Source organism: Balaenoptera ricei, chromosome 11, assembly GCF_028023285.1.
Source record: "Balaenoptera ricei isolate mBalRic1 chromosome 11, mBalRic1.hap2, whole genome shotgun sequence".
In the NCBI taxonomy this organism is placed as follows: Eukaryota; Metazoa; Chordata; class Mammalia; order Artiodactyla; family Balaenopteridae; genus Balaenoptera; species Balaenoptera ricei.
The window spans coordinates 38,550,095-38,572,769 of NC_082649.1; the positions used below are offsets into that span (position 1 = coordinate 38,550,095).

At 36.5% G+C, this 22,675-nt stretch overlaps 1 protein-coding gene across 4 annotated transcripts in view; it reads right to left on the reverse strand.

Moving 5' to 3' along the window:
- The window catches only part of KCTD20 (potassium channel tetramerization domain containing 20), a 38,642-nt gene that overhangs the window by 10,491 nt on the left and 5,476 nt on the right, over window positions 1-22,675 (reverse strand). For 2 of the 4 annotated variants that reach the window (XM_059938814.1, XM_059938812.1), the window contains exons 2-3: window positions 3,252-3,457; window positions 236-509 (exon numbers count right to left, since the gene is read on the reverse strand). In XM_059938814.1, the coding sequence (XP_059794797.1) occupies window positions 236-509; window positions 3,252-3,411 (434 nt within the window). In that variant the 5' untranslated portion in view covers window positions 3,412-3,457. Of the gene's footprint in view, window positions 1-235; window positions 510-1,327; window positions 1,474-3,251; window positions 3,458-6,147; window positions 6,202-22,675 lie in introns of those variants that run through there. The other 2 variants (XM_059938813.1, XM_059938815.1) reach the window with 2 other exon arrangements.

Below are 22,675 nucleotides of genomic sequence, written 5' to 3' on the forward strand. Positions count from 1 at the left end.
TTTTGCACTCCCTTTTGTAGGGGGGCTCATTTCACTATACTGGTTTTGTAAATGAAAGTACCCACCCCCCAAAATCACCAACACATATAAGGTTTTTATGTCCTCTGTCTCGCAAAAGTATGAAGGTAGAAAAATAAGCAATGAAATGTTTTTATTCTCAAATCTAATGCAAGGCAAACAGTAGGTATTTCTATTCACAGAGAACAGAGTGAATCTGGAAGGAAATATCACTTACCTTCCCAACATGGTATCTGGATGAGCAGTGAAAATTTGTGGATTGACAACAAAACGTGTGCCATCTACGAGAAGTGTCACTTTCTCTGGTGCCTGAGAATGAACGTTACTGCCAAAGCCCACAGTGCTGTTTCCAAATCGTTCTGGAGCGATGAAGGGTTCATGGTTCCGTTTATTCCCACTTTGGAAGCAAGAGCCTTTGATGTCTTCAGGAAGTGGCATCATGTGAGGGAACTGAAGATTTGCTGGCTGAGAGGCAGAGTCAAGTGGAAGGTCTAAAAGATCATACAAACAAACCAAAATAACTTGACAGCAAAAAGCCCTGGGGAAAAATAAACCTTGTCCTCTTTAAAAAAAAACAAGAACAAAAACCATTACACAAACAAAAAAACCCAAACTTTAAGTATCCTTACGCAAAAACTCTTGGCTAAAACACGTAAAGAAAAAACACAAACTAGAGACTCATACTGGGTCCCCCTGAACTTTTTCTTCTGTGTGTGTGTGTGTGTGTGTGTGTGTCTGTGTGTGTGTGTGTGTGTGTCTCTGTGTGTGTGTGTGTGTGTGTCTCTGTGTGTGTGTGTCTCTGTGTGTGTGTGTGTGTCTCTGTGTGTGTGTGTCTGTGTGTGTGTGTGTGTCTGTGTGTGTCTCTGTGTGTGTGTGTGTGTGTGTGTGTGTGTGTGCTGGGGAGGGGAGAATGAAGACAGTAATGCCTACACTTTAAAATAGAACAATTAAACAATTTTAAAGTAAACTACACACATGGTTAAAAATAATTAAACACTAGAGAAGCATTTCTGTGGAAAACAAGCAATCCTTTGCCATACTGCTTAACCTTCCCTAGTCTTGTTTCACAGAGGCATCGCTTTTTTATTTCCGTTTTCATTTCTATCTCTAAATAACACTCATATTTCCTGTGTTTTATTTAAGGAACTTGATAACTCTGTTAGCCAAAACTATTTGTTTTCCACATTCTTAAAAAACATTTCTAAATGTTATTTTCCAGAAAGGATAGTGATAGTCTCTAATTGTCACTTTTCCTAGAAATTCACTGAAAAATGCATTTTCACTATGCGTAGGAGAATCCTAACATTACCAACACCGTTTTTTGAACAGGCAGGTCTTGCTCTCAACAGAAAAGTTCCAGTGCGGATGGTCTTGGATTAGGATTCATTCATGGAATCTGAGTTTTTGTCCTGGTATCACCAAAGAGCCATTTTCTTTAAGTAATTTATTTGATTTTTCTAAACCTGATTCATCATCTGTAAAATGAAAATAATGTTCACTCCACCTACCTCACAGGACTGGTTTAACTATCAACTGAAATAAAGTATGTGAGAGCACTTAAAAATGTATTAATACCACATCATGTAAACAGGCTTAAAACTAAATATATGAAATCTGGATGTATACAGAAGAGAATCAGGGGAAAGTATTTTCAAAAGGATTACCAGAAGATTCTTTTTTTTTTTTTTAATTGATGTTTGCTGTTTTTATTATATAGCTGTACATTTTTTTTAGAAGGTTCTTTTAAATAGGGAGTTCTCCTAATATATTAAAATAATGTTTTTTTATTTAATGAAAAATTTCAAATATACCAAAGCAGAGTTAATACAATATGTATACATCACCTAGATTTGGCTAGCTAACATTTTCCTACATTGGAAAGAAATAAAATGTTATAGATACAACTTAATATCTCACTCCCGCCCTTCATGTATTTTAAGTTTCTACACAATAATTCATTGTTAGCTAGAGTACACTCAATTCTTTCCCCATGTGCTTCTAGAGAAAAGGAAACCAAAATCTAGACCAAAAACCTGTTTAGGGATCATATCCTAGAGCTTCTGATAAATTTTCAACTCACAAAGAGCTAAGTTTCCACACAATCCATGGGCAAGCCTGTAGCAAGAAACGCTTTAATCACCAAGACAGGCTTTCAACACTCAAAGTGCTATTCTTAAAAATGAAAGTAGGTACCTAACTTATTCACTTCTTTAGAACACTTGATTTTCCCCCAGCTATGACGCAATTAAATTGGGTTGATTCCTGAAGGATGCCTCAGGTTCCACCCTGCTTAAATGGGTGAGTAGGAAAAGAGACTCATTGCATAAATTCTCCGTAATGGGGCACTCTAGGGTGGCAGTCACACTCTGCTTTTTTGTCCGTTGATATATATAAAACAACAGCGAACGCTGGCCGGAAAGACAGAGGTTTAAATCCCACCCAGTCCCCTACCTCCTGGCAGTGTGAACCTGAGCAAGTTATGCCTAAGCTTTTGAAGCCTCAATTTCCTCATCTGTAACAGGAGGATTAATCTAAGCAGGGATCGGCAAACTTTCTGTGAAGGGCTAAAAAGTAAATATTTTGAGCTTTGTGGGTCACAGTCTCTGCCACTATAGCAGGAAAGCAGCCATACAGACAGTATGTAAACAAATGGGCATGATGGCTGTGTTTCAAATTTTTATTTACAAAAACAGGCAGTGGTTCAGATTTGACCATAGTCTGCCACCCTTGATCTAAAAAAAGTAAAGTTTCTAGCACAGTGAGTGCTCAATAAATGGTAATTGCTATTATTATTGTTGCTATTGTTTTTATTAAAAGTTAAAAAGAACCTGACAATTTACCAAGAGCCTTCACATCCATTAACTCAACAGTCTTCTAGCCGTGTGAGGTAAGAAGAATTATTAACAACCTTGTTTTCTAGATTAAGAAAGCAGGGCTCAGAAAGATTAAGGATCTCATCCATGGTTACAGCTGATAAGCAGCAGAGCTAGAATGTGAATCTGTCTTCTGACTCCAAACCTGAGACTATTTTTCTTATACCATTACCAAGTTAAATGTACTAAACTGATTAAATAAGTGGAGGTTTTTTGTGATAGCTTTATATAATTGTGGTATATAAGCAAAGCTAATTAACTGGATATTTTATTTATTAAGAACATTTATGCCTTCTGGGCAGAATAGGTGCTGAGGTGTCAGAAAGCCCTCCACATTAAGTCAAGATCTAATCATCGTACCATCATTCCTGGGACCTAGAGGATAAGTAAGATTTTGAAGACCAGAAGAAGCCAGGCTATTTGCTTCTTTTTCTTGGGCTGCAGCTGAGGCTTCATCCATCAGGCAGCTGGCCTCCTGCCGCAATAACCTGTCGCTCTCAGTGCCACGGTGAACATTCATCCTTGGACTGTGTATCCTGAACTGTCTGCTTGATCAGGGAGAAATCCTGGAAGACAGGAATGTACATGATTTAGAACCTTCTCCTAACTAGAGGACTGACAGACAGCTCTCATTCTTATTCTGAGAAGAAATGACATCTTAAAACATTTCTGTGATTTTATATTGAGAGGAATTGTGCTCTAAATTGTGATTTAAATTGTCTTTACCAAATCACTAAGAACGCTGATAAACTTGTTACTAGGGAATAATTTTAAGCTTTATTCATAAACAGACATCAAATCCACTGACTTTGGCCACATTCACGTTCAATTCTGCATATTAAATGGTGGTAAAATAATTTGGTGGTGTTTATCCACAGAGACACATAGGGGGCAAAGAGTTCAATTTGTCAATTAAAGAAAACCAGCCCATATGGTTTTAAAAACTGAGACACATACATTCCTGCAACAATTAAGCACTAGGAAATGAGAATCACAACTATAATGCTCGTATGAGAGTTAGAAACCAGAAGTCACCTGCACTTAAAAAGAAAAAAAAAAATTTACTTATACTGCTCAAGTTCTCCTTTATAAGTTCTCTCTTTCACTTTCTCTCCCTTATGCTCCACCCTCAACCCCCACCTCAAAGTTATACCAAGATATCACTGGCTATAAGGCTAACTGTCCCCCAGCAGTGCACAACCACTGTGAACACCACCTCCTGAGTGACTGCCACGTGCGAGGCATTTGCTGATTAGGCAGAATGGGGGGGGGGGGCCCTGAGCAGGAGGCCTCACACCTTTCTTCTAGGTAATGACACCCTGCCCAGCAGCCCTTCCATCCGTGGGGGCTGCCCAACTGCTGACAAAATTCCTGAAATTCACCCTACTTAAGCACTTTCACAGTTTATACGGCACTGAGTTCCACCTGGTGTTCTGGTGGAAGAATCATATCACTAGCAATTTTTATGCATAAGGACTGCATGATAACACTGTTTTAGGACGAAGTTATGTCACTAAGATCAGCAACATGTTTTAATACTCTGAACTTCCTGAGATGCAAGCATGCAGAGGTGCCAATAAACACTTGTAATGTGCATTAAATTTTGAATCACTTCATAACCTGTATTAATACATTTTTGAGCATAAAATTGATTGATCATTTAGTCCCTGTTTTAACTTGCACGAAGTATAAAAGTGACCCCTTTGAAAAAAGGAGCCAACACATATGCCTGAAAACATAATTTTAAAGAAAGAGATACTTTCACAGTTGATGAAATCTTGAATTTTCAGACAATAGCTCTTACAACATAAGGCAAATTGAGGAAATAAAGTGAATGTTCTGCTGGAAAACCTGATAATGTGGCTACAGCTTTTTCAGGATTACCCTTTCTTAAAGAAAAACATATTTACACAAAAAATTCAGCCCCTTAAAATTGATCCCCAGCAATTGGTAAAGTCAAATAGAACCACCACTGCCTTCAAGTTTGATTCAGAAGATTTCAAAGTCAAAGTCAAAATCAAGTCTGGAGAACAGGATAAAGAAGATCCATGAAACTGGAAAAAGCATTACTAACACTGGAAAGGCCAAAAGGGGGTCTGCTTCTTTAAGCTTAACTGGTTTTGAACTATGTTTCACTCCATCTACTTGAGCTACTTCTCAACTCTTCACTAGCTGCTCAACAACTAAGTTCGAACTTCTCTTTGTTGCTCTCCAAAAGATCTCGTGGACCAAAACAAAATAAATTTGAATAAGCTGATTTCTTAAGAATTTGCACAGACTAGATTATTTATTGTATAAGTTACTTCATTTATTCCTTATAATGTGTGAAAAAGTTTCACTGTAATAGACTATAATGAAAACATCTTCTTCCTAGTCTATAATACCAGGGCTCAAACTTCAGTTTAACTTATATACGATGAATTAGTAAATAGAAAGATATACTTGGAAATTAGCAGGGTAGATATCTCCAGTGAGGAAAAAGAAAGTAACTTGCTGAGCACTTAACTAAATACAAATAAAATGCTTGTTAATTTTATTATAAATAATACATGAATATTTCCCTTCTAAAAAAATTCAAACCTGATAGATAAGGCAAGAACGGACACTGATCCATCATACTCAATCCCAGTCACTTCTCCAAGTAACTATATCATGACCTGCTTGGTATGAAGCCTTTTAGACTTTAAAAAATGCTTTCATGCTATACAGGTATACTATAAAAGCATACAGTTTTTAAAAAACATACAAACTATATACATCATTCTCATTCTGCAATATGTTTTTCTAAATTAACCTTCTAAAAATCCACCCATATTGGAAGACATATCTATCTAGTTCATTCCTTTTTAACTGCTGTATAATATTCTATGATTCTACTCTATCTTTGAATTTTTAAGTTGTTTCTAACTGAACTATTACAAACAATGTTTCAATGAATAGGATCAGAGTGTACCATGAAATTCCAGGAGAGGACTCAATTTGCACTTTTCCCAAAAGAATTTGGCTTCAAAACTCCTTTTTTCAAGAAACCATCTCAGGATTAATGCTTAATGGCACACACTTTAAGAAATTACCTAACCCATCATTTACCAAAGTCCCCTATAAACTAATGTTTCTACAATCCTAGAATGACAGAAGAAAACTCTCTTGATCTATGAAACCTAAGAAGTAAACTGACCGACACCAAATTCTTCAACATATACCAGAACAGGATGGATGTTTTATTCAACTTTGAATGTATATTTTTATTGCCTACCATGGTTCATTTCTGTAACCATCCCCCAACTGAATCTTGGTCCTCAGAACAGATCTAAGGAAAAAAATAATAAAGAAAAGAAAGAAAGAAATAAGCAAAGCACTTGAACAATATAGTTCTCTATTGCTACAAAACTATTCATGGCCAACACAGATCTAAAAGTCACAGCAATGTACAACTACAGGAAACAAAGGATCATGACACAGCCCTGGTACACCTAACAGTCACTGAAGAGACTGCTTCAGAAAAGAACTAGGAGTTAGAAATATATTAATAATGGAACTCAGACTGTATAGCTGTGAAGCAAAACAAGCTTAATATCCAGCAAGCCAGCTGAAGCATCACTTCCGCACAGTACGTGAAAGCATTTTTAAACTCTAAAGAGCTACACAAATATACATTTTATTATTCATTTCATAAGCCTCCCGTGAAGGCCCCTATTTTGTTAAGTCTTATTTTTGCTGACCTGGAACAGCAAAACCATTTAGCACCATAATCTCCCCACCTTGGAAGATTTGCATACAATCTTTGATAGTGGGATTTTCTCCACATATTCTTTGCACCTAAAAAAGGACATGCTGGTTTCTCCCTAGAACATAATCGTCTCAAGTATTAATCCAAAATAATCTAGATAATAAGTCTATGTATTTTCTTCTTTTCACTTGCAATTTCTTCTAATCAATTATTTATGAAGAAAACAAGATAATGGAAATGTAATCTGTAGTTAATTAAGTTCAGTATCTTGCAATTGAACTACTCAGATTTTGAAAATCTCATTGGAACGAGGGTGGGGGCAAACTCAACTCGGATGTATCTCAAAAGCATAATGCTTTCAGACTGTTAATGACACAAGGGTATGATCTTCTAAAAGGTAGGATCCTTTTATACTTCAGGGCCATGTCTCCTTTCTGCGTAAAAGCCAGGAGGTAAAGATGAGGTAGGATGCCACAGAATTTGGTAAATGAACCAATCTACCCTTCGTCTATACTCCACACTTGAATTTAGAAAGTAATTATATCTTTGCCAAACCTTCATTCCACACTGACAAATCCTAGTCCTTTCAGTCTGTTCTTATGTGAAAACCACTACATTTCTTTAACTACTTTGACTTTAGTCTAGTTCCACTGTGTTTTCTTAATTCAAAGTAATGAGAACTCTGCTAGTGTGTTCTATTAAAGGTGAACAGTTTTTCCAGTTTTGCTTCACATATGCTCTCTGGTGATGATTCCCAGCATCTCTGCGAATAGAAGGTTAAAAAGGGGTGAAGGTGAGGGGAGAGACAATAGAGGTGATAGATACAATCTAAAATATCTAGGAGATCTCCTAGGATATTATTAATTGATAGCTAACAGACTGCCATCTTCAAAATGTACTCTGGGTATATGTATTTTTTAAACCAACTCCACTGAAGCTTTTCTATTCACTCCCTTTGCATGTGTACCCCTAATGTTCTAATCTCAGAAGAAATTCTGTTTTCTGACTGTTTAAGGCTTTCTGGTTTTCCTTTTTCTAGATTATTTCTAAAAATACTGAGTGAGACCACTCCAGTATTAAGCCCATATAAAATCTATTCATAATATTTCTAAATCTCATAGTTTTAAATAGTTCTAAATCTCATAGTTTTCCTACAGTATGTCCCCAAACCCATAATAATTTAGCAAAGAAAAGAGACCTCTGTCAGTAAGTTATTTCCACTGGGTTCTCCCTTCCCCCATACTTGCTGTCTTCCTCAAAGAACTCTGGCAGACTGGTGAGATGAATACTTCTTAGAGACCTCTTGCTACACTGCTCCCCAAATATGACTTCTAACTATGGCTCTATCTCTTATAACTGTGGCCCTGGGCAGGCTAAGTCTGTGTCTCAACTCCCTCACTTGTAAGAGAGGATAATAACCGTTAACCACCCAGGACTGATATAAGGATTAAATAAGGCAACACACTTAAAGTGCTTAGCACAATGCAGGGCACACAGCACTTGATAAAGTGGATTATTGTTATTCCCGAACCACAGAATCTGCAAAGAACTTTTACAAATCTAATCTCATTTGAAACTAAAACAACCCTAGGAGAAAGACTGTAATTATCCTCACTTCACTGCTGAAAAACTTACAACAAGAAGCTTTAGAAAGGTTAGCAGCTTCGCCTAAATCACAACTTTGGCTAAGAGGCAAGGATAGATTCCAAATCTAGGTCTTTTGTTTCCCATATTCTTTTCATCTAATCACACTGCTTCCCCCAAACCATCCTGCCTTCATCCATTATTGATTTTAGAAGTTTTTCTTTCTATTGCTTGTCAAAAATTAAAGAGAAAACCAGTAGTTTCCAGTGTCATTGTTGCTGCAGTTCTTATCAAACAGGAGTTATAGTCAGAATGCAAGAATCCTGTGATAGAAGGGTTATATTTTTCCATGAATAAAAATAGCATTAGTGTTTTACTGCTTATATTGCAATATATGCTCAATGAAAAACATCAGTCAATATAGAAAGAAATAAAAACTTCAAAAATCAAAGCTGTGGTAAAATACATACAGATATATCTTTGGGCATCTACTCCATGGGCTCCATTTATTCCTCGGAATAAACTCCTAGAAATAAAATTGCTATGGAGAAAGGTAAATAACTTTTAGGTTTTGATATGTACTGCCAGACTGTCCTCTATAAATATACCAATTTATACTCCTTTGGGCAGCACGGAGCATCCATTCTCCAGAACTCTGGCTAACACTCAGTGTTTCAATCTTCCTCATCTTTGCTAATTTGGTAAGTGAAATATGATAGCTCATTTTAATGTGGTCATTTAAAAAGTCATTCATTTTTATCAACACTTGCAAAATTTCACCTTTGAGAGCCTTAAAAGATTTGGGTGGGTGGGGAAAAAAACCCATGCTGGGTAGATATTAGGTAATAGCAGTGATTTATTTGCATCAAGTTTGTCAGGCTTGACTAGAATCACTGGATGTTTCCCATAACTTGCTCTTATCTCCCTGCAAGTCTAAGATGACAACAAGATATGATGACAAGACCACCCACTAGACTGAGGCAAAGCAGGTTCTGGCTTTGGCTTTGTTACTAAGCCACGTCACCAAGAAAAGGTCCTTTAAGCTTCAGTGTTTTCATCCATAAAAATGGGATGATATTGGCCACTACCAAGTTAGGCAATCCTTTCTCAATGAGGATGTATGGAAAAGCCCTCAAAAAGCATTAAGTGCTATACAAGGGCAAGAGACATATAGTTAGTATGGAATCTCCCTTATCTAACTGCTGAGTTAGCATTTATTTGGCTCTTTAAGCTCATCATACCCATCCTCCACTTTTGGATATACTTTTTATGTTCTATTGTATAGTTCTACTGATTTCAGCTACATTTCTCTTTTTGATTCAGTGAAATGACATACTGTACTGCTTTTAGAATTCTCTGAATTATTTTTTGCCTCAGGTGCCTAACTTTCCATTTGCTTTTGATCTTCTGTGTCTTTCCATTTTTCCCTCAGGAACACACCATATCTTCCCTTTCTGCCAAGCTGTCTTTTTTCTTTCTTTCTTTCTTTCTTTTTTTGGCCACGCCATGCAGCATGTGGCATCTTAGTTCCCCAGGATCAAACCCGCGCCCCCTGAAGTGGAAGCACAGAGTCTTAACCACTGGACCGCCAGGGAAGTCCTCAAGCTGTCTTTTCTTTAGCTCTTTTACTCCTGTAGAATTTTTAAAAAACAGACAAACAATAATCTTGCACTTGGGCAGTACTGTACATTTCATTGTTCCTGGAAGAAAATACTGAAAAGACAAAAATTACCCGTAACTCCTCTTCCAAACTTTCCTAAGTATACATATATTCCTTTCATTTTTACAATTTGAAATTCTGCTGTAAACACTACTATATGGTGTTAACATATCATGAACTTGGCTGTATGTCAATCATATTCTTAAATAATATTTTTCTTTTTTTTCCCCAATTTATTTATTTACTTTTGGCTGCATTGGGTCTTTGTCGCTGCCCGCGGGCTTTTCTCTAGCTGTGGTGAGCAGGGGCTGCTCTTCATTGCGGTGCGCGGGCTTCTCATTGTGGTAGCTTCTCTTGTTGCGGAGCACGGGCTCTAGGCGTGCGGGCTTCAGTAGTTGTGGCACGCGGGCTGTAGAGCGCAGGCTAAGGAGTTGTGGTGCACGGGCTTAGGTGCTCTGCGGCATGTGGGATCTCCCCAGACGAGGGATCGAAGCGGTGTCTCCTGCATTGGCAGGCGATTCTTAACCACTGTGCCACCAGGGAAGTCCCTCTTAAATCATTTTCAATGGTACACAAGATTTTATTATATGGTTGTACCAAATTTTACTCAACTGATTTCATATATCTTTTTTTTACATTTAACCTTTAACCCATATAGAATTCATTTTGGCATACAGCACAGTATATAGATCTAACAAAATTCAAATGGTTAACCAACTAACTGCCTTAATATATTCTGAAGAGTCCATTTTTTCTGCACTGATTTGAGATGTCACCTTCATCAAATACTAATATATAATTTATGCTTGGTCTGGTTTTTAAACTCTGTTCCACTGATTAATCTTACTTCTGTGCAAATATAATGTATAATTTTAATTTAACAATCTTGACATCATTTCTCTATGTCATTTATCTAGAACTTCTAAAATGGTATTTTTAAGTTGTCAACAGGTAAATTTTTCCTTCTAATCTTTAAAATTATGTCTTAACTGCTCGTTTACCTTTTTTTCTGCAATGATTAACACCAGTTTTACTAATTTAGAATTACTGTGTTAAGTTTCATAGAACAGTAAATTTAATGGATATGGCAGTTGCACAGACTCCCCATACCAGTTTATTACCCAGAATGTAGCTTTGTTTGTTCTAACTCTTACTATATGGAAGTAAAAATTTGCTTTACCTAAAAATATCACTGCTGTAATTCATTCCAATGAAATATTTTTAAAAAATGTGTGGATAATTAGATGTATTAATACTAGAGCATTTTTGCTGTTTATTATTAAGAGACAGTATTTAATCAAAATTTTAATTCAAAGTAAAAAAGTTTAGGGCTTCCCTGGTGGTGCAGTGGTTGAGAATCTGCCTGCCAATGCAGGGGACACGGGTTCGAGCCCTGGTCTGGGAAGATCCCACATGCCGTGGTGCAGCTGGGCCCGTGAGCCACAACTACTGAGCCTGCGCGTCTGGAGCCTGTGCTCCGCAACAAGAGAGGCCGCAACAGTGAGAGGCCCGTGCACCGCGATGAAGAATGGCCCCCGCTCGCTGCAACTAGAGAAAGCCCTCGCACAGAAACGAAGACCCAACACAGCCATAAATAAATAAATAAATAAATAAATTTTTAAAAGTTTATTTCAGCTATTTTAATACACATAAATACGTTATATACTTTAAAGATAGGTTAGAAGACTTTTTTCTGTGCAGGCAAATAACTTCTCATGATATTGCATTTCTTGAATACCGGTCAAGGCTCATACACATTCCTTTCTTATATACTCTCCCTGTGGGCCTAAGCAATTGTATAATTAATCCCTGGTAAAGATCAATCCCCTTCCCCTAACCCCTTTCTCTTTTGCTTTTTTCTTTTCAAAGAACTAATGCTATAAAAGGTTTTCCCATTTTCCATGTGGTTCCCTCATGAAGTCTCAAACTAAGGGAAGCTACACTTAATCACAAGCTATCCTGCCTCTCACCTTACCAGCAAGCGCTTTGGAGCCCACACAGCTTACTAGCTGTGTGAGTCTGGGCCCATGAAAAACTTCTCTGAGACTCAATTTTCTCATCTATAAGTTAATAATAATAGTATCTACGTGGAAGAACTGTTTTAGGGATTACAAATACTTCAAAGAAAGCAATCTCTGGCATATGGTAAACAATGAAAAAAGTTAGCTGTTATTACTGTTTATATACTTAAAACTAGCTTCAAGCTTACAAAAATCATTCAAAGTCCTTATTTTTAAAATCTCTACTTGTTTCTTCTTTCTTGCGTTAACACCTAGCCTCCACATTACCCATCACCTCAGTTCCAGTACCAACAACTCTTTGTATCACTGGGTATCTGTATTTTTATAGAGAACAAGTACTAGAATCCTTATATATCCATTTGCAGAGGTAATAAAACTTAATTATGATACCACTGTTAACTCTTAATTCCAAACATTTGCTGATAACAAACATGTTATTTCTGTAAACCAAACCTGTAGTTTTAGAACTAAAACCTGTACAGTTTTCTAATGGATGTTTTGTACTGACTAAGCACTTTTATCAGCCAGGTTTCTTTTTTTTAAATCTCTCAAAATTATAGAGAAGTTTCTGGTAGTCTCTTCAGATTATCAACAAATTAGTCAACATATACAGTCAGCATATATTTTCCAAACACCTACTGTGTGGAAGGCACATGGCATTTTGTGCCAGCACTGAGGGACACAAAGGATTGAGCAACATTTTCAAGGGTTAGCGCTAAGCTCCGACTGGTTAGGTGGGGATATATGAAAAAGATAAGCAAATTTACGTAATAAATACAGAATAAGTATTCAAACCAGTGGTTCCAGATTCTCGGGCCTATCTTTACAGTGGGGTCTGGGAATTTATAATTTTTTAAAAAGTCAGCTTCTCAGGTAGCTCTCATGTGGCATTCAAGTTTTAAGATAAACATAAAAGTTAGAGAAAATCACCTCTAGATAGTATGGTTGGGAAAAGGAAGTATTCATATGAGACAAAATCTGAGCTGGGCTCTGAAGTAAAGATAAGATTTTCTCCTCAACTTTTTATTTTGAAACTTTTCAAATCTACAGGAAAATGGAAAAAATCATTACAATCAGTAAAATCTTATATATCTGCCAGACTGACCAATGATTATCTGCCTAATTTGTGTGTGAGCCTGTGCTCTCCCACCACACACATTTTTCTGAATCACTTTAAAGTTACAGACATCACAACACTTCACCCAGTTACTTTAGCAAGCATATTCTGAGAACATTCTCTTAAAAAACACAACAGTACCGTTTTCACATCTAAGAAAATGAGCAATTCCATAATACTAATATATAACCCATAATCAAATTTACTCAATTGGCCTCATATTTAATTTCAGAACCTTTTTTTTTGGATCCATAATTCAATCAAGGCTCATTCCTTACATTTGGTTGTTCTGAGTCTTTTAATCTTGCATATTCTATACCACTGCCCCCCCCTGCAATTTGGGGGGGATTGTTTTGTTTTACATGAAATTGACTTTTTAAAAAAGCCTAGGTCCGAAAATGGAACCCTCCTACACTGTTGGTAGGAATGTAAATTAGTGCAGCCACTATGGAAAACAGTATGGAGGTTCCATGCTAAAAATAGAGATACCGTATGATCCACTCCTGGGCATATATTCAGAAAAGACAAAAACTCTAATTCAAAAAGATACATGCACCCAAATGTTTACAGCAGCACTATTTACAATAGCCAAGACATGGAAACAACCCAAGGGCTCATCAACAGATGACTGGTAGATATCTACACACACACACAATGGAATATTATTCAGCCATAAAAAAGAATGAAATATTGCCATTTGCAGCAACATGGTTAGACCTAGAGAATATCATACTAAGTAAGCCAAAGACAAATATTATGATACCACTTATATGTGGAATTTGAAAAATAATACAAATGAACCTATATACAAAACAGAGACAGACTCACAGATATGGAAAACAAACTTATGGCTATCAAAGGGGAAAGGGGGGGAGGATAAATTAGGAGTATGGGATGAACAGATACAAACTACTATACATAAAATAGATAAGCAACAAGGATTCACTATATAACACAGAACTATATTCAGTATCTTATAATAACTGTAATGGAAAATAATCTGAAAAAACATATAACTGAATCACTTTGCTGTACACCTGAAACTAACACAATATTGTAAATCGACTATACTTCAATAAAAAATAAAATAAAATAAAAATAAAAAATTTTTTAAATTAAGAAGTCTAGGTCAGTTCTAACATCCGTCTGATTGTTTCCACGTGATTAGATACAAGTTTAATTTTCTTAAACAAGAGTATGTACATGTATAGATGAAAGCTAAGTCCTTCCAAATGCCATCACATCAGAGGCACATAATGCCAGGCTACCCCACTACAGGGGATAAGTTTGATCATGTGGTTAAAGTGGTGACCATAGGTCTATCCATTGTAAAGAGAGATCTAATACCCTATCTCCCAATAACTTTTCACCCAGTGGTTTTAGCATCTGTTGATGATTCTTGCCTGAATCAGTTATTACATTTGGGACTACAAAATGATAACTTTCTAATTTTATCATTCCTCCTACATTTATTGTCTAGCATTCTTCTGTTAAGTAAACTATTTCTTCACTCTCCCTTTATCTTCCTTTTAAGTATTATTATGAACTCAAAGATTTGTTTTAATCTAATGTATTGTAACAATCCATTACCATCATTTGTTTTCAAGTTGTCCAATTTTTGGTTCAAATTGTCCCAGGTGGGACTTCCCTGGTGGCACAGCGGTTAAGACTCCTCGCTCCCAATGCAGGGGGCCCGGGTTTGATCCCTGGTCAGAGGACTAGATCCCACATGCATGCCGCAACTAACTCACATGACACAACTAAGGAGCCTGCGAGCCAAAACTAAGGAGCCCACATGCCACAACTAAGGAGCCCACCTGCCACAACCAAATAGACCCAGCACAACCAAATTAAATAAATAAATAGTCCCAGTTATGGCTAATATGGTTCCCTTCAAGCCTTCATCTGTGTCATTTAACCCTAATTCTATTGGCTGATGAGGCTACTTCCTGTACAAGATTTTTCTTTTCTTAATGAAAGTTCATAGCAGCTTTATTCTTTTGTGTGTGTGTGTGTGAGAGGAATTTTATTTTATTTTATTCTATTCTATTCTATTTTATTTTGTACAAGATTTTTCTAAGCTCACCTTTTACCATCTCTGACCCAGACCTAGAATCAGCTATTCCTCCCTGGAGCCTTTGTTCCTTTTAGTGGACAAAAGCATTTATAAATCAGGATCTGAGCACTAGGTGTCTTCATAGCTATTGAGATGTCATCGTCTCCTGAAATGGTCTAGAAGCAAAGTTGGGGATTAAAAAAAAAAAAAAAAAAAGAGTTTATATTGATATTTTCAACAAAAAAAGAGTTTATATTGATATTTTCAACTCAAATTCAACATTATAGTTAGTTTTTCTTTACTTACTTTATATTAGTACTATATCTTTTCTCTCACAATGAAAATCTTGGTTCATAAACTAGTTTTTAAATTATAACGTTAATATTACTAACAATAAACCTACTGAGTTTAAGTCTTTTGGGGGTCAATTCTTTTTGTCCTTAAAGTATATCCCACTAGGGATGTACAGTCAGTGTGCTATGTTCAAGTTATTTTATTTTTATTTTTTCTCTGTATGTCCTGTAATTTAGGTTCATTTTTTAACACTCAATTATAGCTTATTTTTCATTATTTTTAAATTTAATTTTTGAATATGTAAAACATTTACATTCTTCAAAAGTTAAACTGTTACAAAAAAGGAATGCTCAGAGAAGTGTCTCTCCCTTCCCCTTTCCCTCCAATATTTTCCTATCTATTCCCTACAGATAACTAGTTTTATTAATTTATCTTTCATGTTTCTATTTATAGAAATAAGCATAATGTGTGTATATACATATAAATTCTTAATTCTTCTTTTTCTTATACAAAAGATGGAATACCATATCCAGTCCTGTACTTTGCTATTTTTACTTAACAATGTATCTCAAATTCACTCCATAGGAGTGATTAGAAGTCGTCCTCATTCTTTTTAATGGCTGTTTAATACTCCACTCTTAGATGTTAATAGGTAGAACTTTGATAGAGAAAAAAGGAAAGAGCATTTTAGACAGGATGAATGGTGTATAACAAGCAGGAAAGTAAGCGTGAACAGGCTTTATACTATATGAAGGAGTGCGGGCGGTGGGGAGAGCAACCAGGTTAGAGTGAAGGGTGGGAGAAATCAGAATCGCCATACCATACGACTTCAGGGAACCCCATGCACACCATCATTTAAGGAGCTGTACAACGCACAACTTAGATGGCTGTATACAACAGCCCTAGAAGATAAGGTTGAAAACCAAGCTGGAGCTAGCTTATGGAGGCCTTGAGCTATAAAGTAAAATACAGTTAGGACTTTGTCTTGTAGCCAAAGTTTTTACACAGAGAAGTGTCATGTTCAACACGTTGCTTTAAGATAAATACAATCACAGAGGGACTAGAAGAGTAAGAGGTTATTGGAATTGTCTAGGCATGAAAGGATCTCAGTGGGTTGACAGCAAGAAGGGTAGTACCTAAGACACAGTCCTGCCTACCTTCAAAGAGCTTACAATCCTAGTTGTTGAGAATGTGAAACACAAGAGTTACATAATACAGAAAAGTGATATTTTAGGATCAGAAGAGACCTTAGTGATTATTTTGTCCAGTGGTTCTCAAGTCTAGCTGATAATCAGAATAACCTAGCGGAACTTGTTAAAAACATTCTTGGGCCCTATTCCCCAGAGATTCTGATTTAGTAGGTCTAGGGTGGATCTGAGAATGTGCTTTTTTTTTTTTCATGTGGGATCTTAGTTCCCCGACCAGGGATCGAACCCATGCCCCTGCAGTGGAAGCGCGGAGTCTTAACCACTGGACTGCCGGGGAAGTCCCAAGAATATGAATTTTTAACAAACTCCTCAGCTGATCCTGTGGACTAGCTATGTTTGGGAACAACTCATCTGGTATACCCTTTCATCTCATGAATGAGAGACTGAATCACAACAATATTCTTTTTGAAGAATATTCTAGGAGATTACAAACTTAGAGTAGGGAGGCCTTTTTAATCAAGACCAAAAACCCAAAAGCTAAAAAAGAAGAGAAAGACAAATCTGACTACAAAAAATTTTTTAAACTTTTGTATGGCAAGGAATCCTATAAAGAAAAAAAAAAACTTGAAAAATTGTATTTGCAACAGACTTTTACAAAGAGTTATTATCACAATATTCAAGGGCTTATGAAAATGCATGAAACTAACCCAACAGAAAAATGCGCAAAGGATGGGGAAAAAAGGGAAATACCCAAGAACTTGGTGAAACTACATTAATAGGCTAGGAAATAGAATTTAAGGCAAAAAAACTACACAAGTTGGGCAAGGCATAACATTTGAAGATATCTGTTGCCAGAACCACTTCTCTTCCTCATTTCTACCTTGGAAGAAAGCCGTAACAAGAGAAGAGATAAAGGAGAGAAGAGGGCATTCCAATTCCACAGAAAGGCAGGAACGCCTCTGATTCCACATCCCTTCTCCTTCATTTTCCTCTATGAATTGCTGAGGCCAGGCTAGCAAGCTGGCAGATAAAAGCACAAGGACAGTAGTGACAAGATTATAACTGCTTGGATATATTTTCCTGTCTTCTCTACTTGACATCCCTAACTTACCGCCCTTAGTACCTTTTTGTCCATATAACTTATGCCCAAGAACAGCTTTTGTGCCAGAAGAGACTATATTACAGTTACTTGGATTTAAATTAAGACTTAAGACCTTACATTAATTTATAACTGTCTAAAGGCCTTTAAACAGTTTCCTTTACAACTTTATCAAATTACCTATTAAAAAAAAGACTTAAATAACAATAACATTTTTACTCACTACTCAGTTTAAAATATAAAATAAGACAAATATAGTTTAATCCCCTAAAACCACGATCCTAAGTTTGACATTGCCAAACATTTAAAACTATACTTATCATCTTAATATGTTCTCTTTTCTTGTTTTAGCACTTTGTCTCCCAAGCAAATCTTTAAGTACTCAAAAAACCTTTTAGGGGCTTCCCTGGTGGCGCAGTGGTTAAGAATCTGCCTGCCAATGCAGGGGACAAGGGTTCGAGCCCTGGTCTGGGAAGATCCCACATGCCGCAGAGCAACTAAGCCCATGAGCCACAACTACTGAGCCTGCGCGTCTGGAGCCTGTGCTCCACGATGGGAGAGGCCGCGACAGTGAGAGGCCCGCGCACCTCGATGAAGAGTGGCCCCCCCGCTTGCCGCAACTAGAGAAAGCCCTCACACAGAAACGAAGACCCAACACAGCCAAAAATAAATAAATAAATTAAAAAAAAAAAACTTTAGTAAATCCTAAAAAAGTAAACTTTTGAATCTAGTATATCTCAAGAAGTTCTTAAATATTGCAGCACCCTTTCAAAATGCAAAGTTTTCTTACATCCTTAAACTAATAATCAAATCTAAACCCAGTTACTCAAGAACACATTTTACACTGGAATCAAATTAATCAGTTGAGATTCTTCAATATGCCAAATCACCACAAACATTCCATCTTAAGTCCAGATGGACTTAAACTTCACTGAGAACATATATCATGTGCTACATATTATTCTAAGTACTTTATAAATATTATTTAACTTAATACTCAAAAAAAAACTTTTATGAAGTAGGTACTATTATTACCCCCATTTACAGATGAGGAAACTGAGGAAGAAAGAGGTTAAGTTCCCACAGTCACATAACTAATAAATAGTAAAGCCAGGCTTCAAAACCCAGGCTTCTGGCTCCAGAGTCAAATGCATGTTACCCTTAAGCTGCGTTGCCTCTCCTTATAGGTCTGATTTACTTCATGAATTCTACGTAAGTTTCACAGGTTTGGAGATATGATTTCAAGCCCAGGATCTGGAGCCAGGACATATGACCTTTCTGTGCCAGTAATAGGCACACCTAGCACCTTTTCTGTTTAAATAGTTGCTTTGAGATGACCTCTAAATCAATTAACTCCAGATAGGGGTTGATTTTACAATCTGAGTTCCCCGAGTTCAAATTAAGACCTTACCTAATTCTGCTGTAACTTTCAACTTTATTACCTAAAAACAAGGTAGACCAAATTCTGTAATTTCCACACAGGTGCTTCTATCTTTTGATGGATTCAACTAGTTATGGTCATTCTAACGACACCTTTAAGCTAGGAACAATCCAAGGTACATAACAGACCAGGCAAAGCTCATGACTCCTAAGAAACAGCCAGTCAACATATGAAGTCCCTAATGTCCAGGGCACTCTTCTGCTTGCTATTATCTAAAACCCTCTATAGATACACAAGCTGTTAAAGATTACTTAATGGCAAACTTCCAGGAAATATCCAAAGATATACTATTAGCAATAATGTCTTTAAACAGTACAAGGGAGTGTAATTAAAAAAAATTTAAAAGTATTACTCAATACAGTAGGGCATTTTATAAGAAAGAGCTAAGTTTTGGTACAGTTAGAAAAGATCGGAAGGTCTTAGGGGACAGATCCATGGATCAGTACTGTAGCAATAGAACAAACATTGAAAATTCTGGAGACAATCCAAAATCACTGTGTCAGAAGATGGTTCAAGGACCAGTATCAATTAGCATCAGAAGTTTTCACCGACTCTTAGCAAAAATGAGGACAATGGAGATGATGTAACACATGGGGGCGGGCACACACACACACAATTATTATCCCAGTTTTAAGACACCTGACATTGACTAAGACATCAATATAATAACAGCGTTTCAGGAAAGCACTATTATATTAAATACATACATGATTTTAAGATATAGCCTGATTTCAAAAATATTAAAATGTGAATTGAAAATTATGGTACATATTAGTGTAATGCTTTCTTGGTACCTAAATTAAATCTTTACTTCTTTTTCGATATTAAATGTCTTTTCTTTTACAACATAATGGTGACAGAAAATGATAGATTTTTTTTTAATGTCCTAAAAGGCTGGCAACCTGATGATGGGCTCCCAATTTCCCCCCACAATTTTACCAATCATAAATCTCAAAAAAAATCTGGGTCCCAATCACCTTCCATCTAGGACTACAAAAACTTTTATTAGTTCAGTCCAGTCTACCTAAAAATATCCCCCAATAAAGAATCTCTTGCTTAGCTCACCCTATTGGTGGCCAGCAATCCTCAAGGGAAAAAAAACTTTTTTTCCCTTGCGCCAAGCTGCAGTCTGCCTTCTCCCCACACCCACCGTGACTTCCACACATTGGCAAGTCCTATGCCCTGGAATAACGCATCCATCAGAATGGGATGGGTAAAACAGAAAACAAAAACCAAAAAAAACCCCCATCTGTCTGAAGGCATTAGACAACTAGTAAGATAGCCAAGACTGCAGAGAAGCTGTGATGGTCAGTTTTATACGGCAACCCGCGAGGCTACAGTCCTAGTTATTCAATCAAACACTAATCTACGTGTTACTGTGAAGGTATTTGGTAGATGTGATTAAAGTCTTTAATCATTTTAGTTTAAGTAAGGAAGATTATCCTAGATAATGTGGGTGGGCCTGATCCAACCAATTGAAAGGCTTTAAGGACAGAACTGCGGTTTCTCTGAGGAAGAAGAAATTTGACTGGAATGCAGCTTCAACTCCTGCCCAAGAGTCCCAGCCTGCCGTTCCTGATGGCCTAGTCCAGTCTCCACAATGTATACACCAACTCCCTTCAATAAGCAGCTTAATATATATGTGTGTATATTTATATACAAATAGATAGATGACATAGATTATTTTGATGATATATAAATACTACGCAGAACCATACTACATAATTAAAACCGTCCTTTAAAGAAAACTTCAGGACCAAGTGGCTTGACTAGCAAATTCTTCCACACCTTTAAGGAAGAAATTACATCAATCTTATACAAACGCTTCCAGAGAACAGAAAAGGAGGGCCTATATCCCAATCCATTTTCTGAGGCCAGCATAACACTGACCCAAAACTTGACAAGAACATTACCAAAAAGCATTACAGATGACTTTTTCTCATAAGCACAAAATCCTATACAAATTATTAAAAAATCAAACCCAGATACATCAAAAAGGATAATACATATGGCAAAGGTTGACTTAACATTCTAAAATCAATATAATTCGCCACGTTGAAAGGCTAAAAAAGTTTTAGAATAATAACTAAAATAGCATGAAACAGTATAGGTAAACTAGACTTAAAAAGGGCAGGTTGAAACAATAAATATAGTCATAGAAAAAAAGATTAAAAATATAAACAACTATTCTCCCTTAATTGTAGGCTTATCATATGTGATTTTTAAAAATTGTTTTATTGAGTATGCCAAAGTCTCTAAAATGAATGTGTTATTACTTTTAAAATGACAAAGGAAAATGTATCTGTAAAAACATGGAACTCTTCAAGAAAATATTGGAGTATTTTTAAAGCTTAGTACAGTTTAAAAGAAATTTTTTAAAGTTTCAGAAGAAAATGATATATTACTAAAGAGATTTGGTAATTTTTTAAAATTTTCCCATCTAGATTAAAGAAGAAATATTAGGAATATAAGACAAATTAGGAATTCAGGTTAAAAACATGAAATAGTTTCTCAAGCAGATTATTCAATAGGATGACAGAATAATCTTGGTAGCTTTAAATCCAACACAAGGGCTTAATGTGGAGGCATGGTGTGCTTCTTAGGGTACTCAACAGCAAGCATGGTTCTAAGGAACAGGTAGAAGGTAGGACAGGTGGGTAGGCACAGGATAAAGGATGATGCTCGAATCCCAAGTCAGAGGGCGCTCAACAATAATGACAATGGAACATTCAGATTACCTGACATTTAATTCCCTAAACAGATTGTTATGAGATAAATTAAATTGTGTTTCCCTCAAAATTCATATGTTGAAGTCCATTACCCTAAATCCTCAGAATGTGACTGGAAATAGGGCCTTAAAGAGGTGATTAAGATTAAATGAAGTCATTAGGGTGGGCCCTAATCCAATACAACTGGTGTCCTTTTAAGTAGAGATGAGGACACACAGGCACAGAGGGAAGACTGACCATGTGAAGACACAGGGAGGAGAAGGCAGCCACCTACAAGCCAAGGAGAGAGGCCTCAGAAGAAACCAACCCCGCCAACACCTTGAACTTGGGCTTCCAGCCTCCAGAATTGTGGGAAAATAAATTTCTGTTGTTTAAGCCACACAGTTTGTGGTACTTTGTTAGGACAGTCCTAGCAAACTAATACACAGATACAACTGCAAAAATTAAATTTTACCCTCTCCCACAAAAGAAGAGTAATTTAGGGCAAACACAATGCAGGCGTCTTACATGGTTTTAAGGTATGGACTGTGATTTTCATATAGAAGTGTAGATCATTAGTTGTTTTATTCTAAGGAAGTTGAACTTTCTTAACCAAATCATGTCACAGATCTTTCTACTACACCCCAGTGCTTTCCAAAATGTTAGTAAGCCCTGCCCCCATGTTATAGTAAGAACAGAGATAAAGTTTAATTTATATCTATACTTATCATAAAAACCTTAATATTTCAATGCTGGAAAGGACATTGAATCTGAAATCTGAATCTAAAGAAAATATCTTAAATTAAAATATTAAAAAAAAAAAAAAACAGTTAACAGCCAGCATCTCCTGAGAACTCACAATAGTCAGGTGCAAATCAAAGCATTTTACATGAATTAACCCAATCCTAATAACCCTCTGAGGTAGG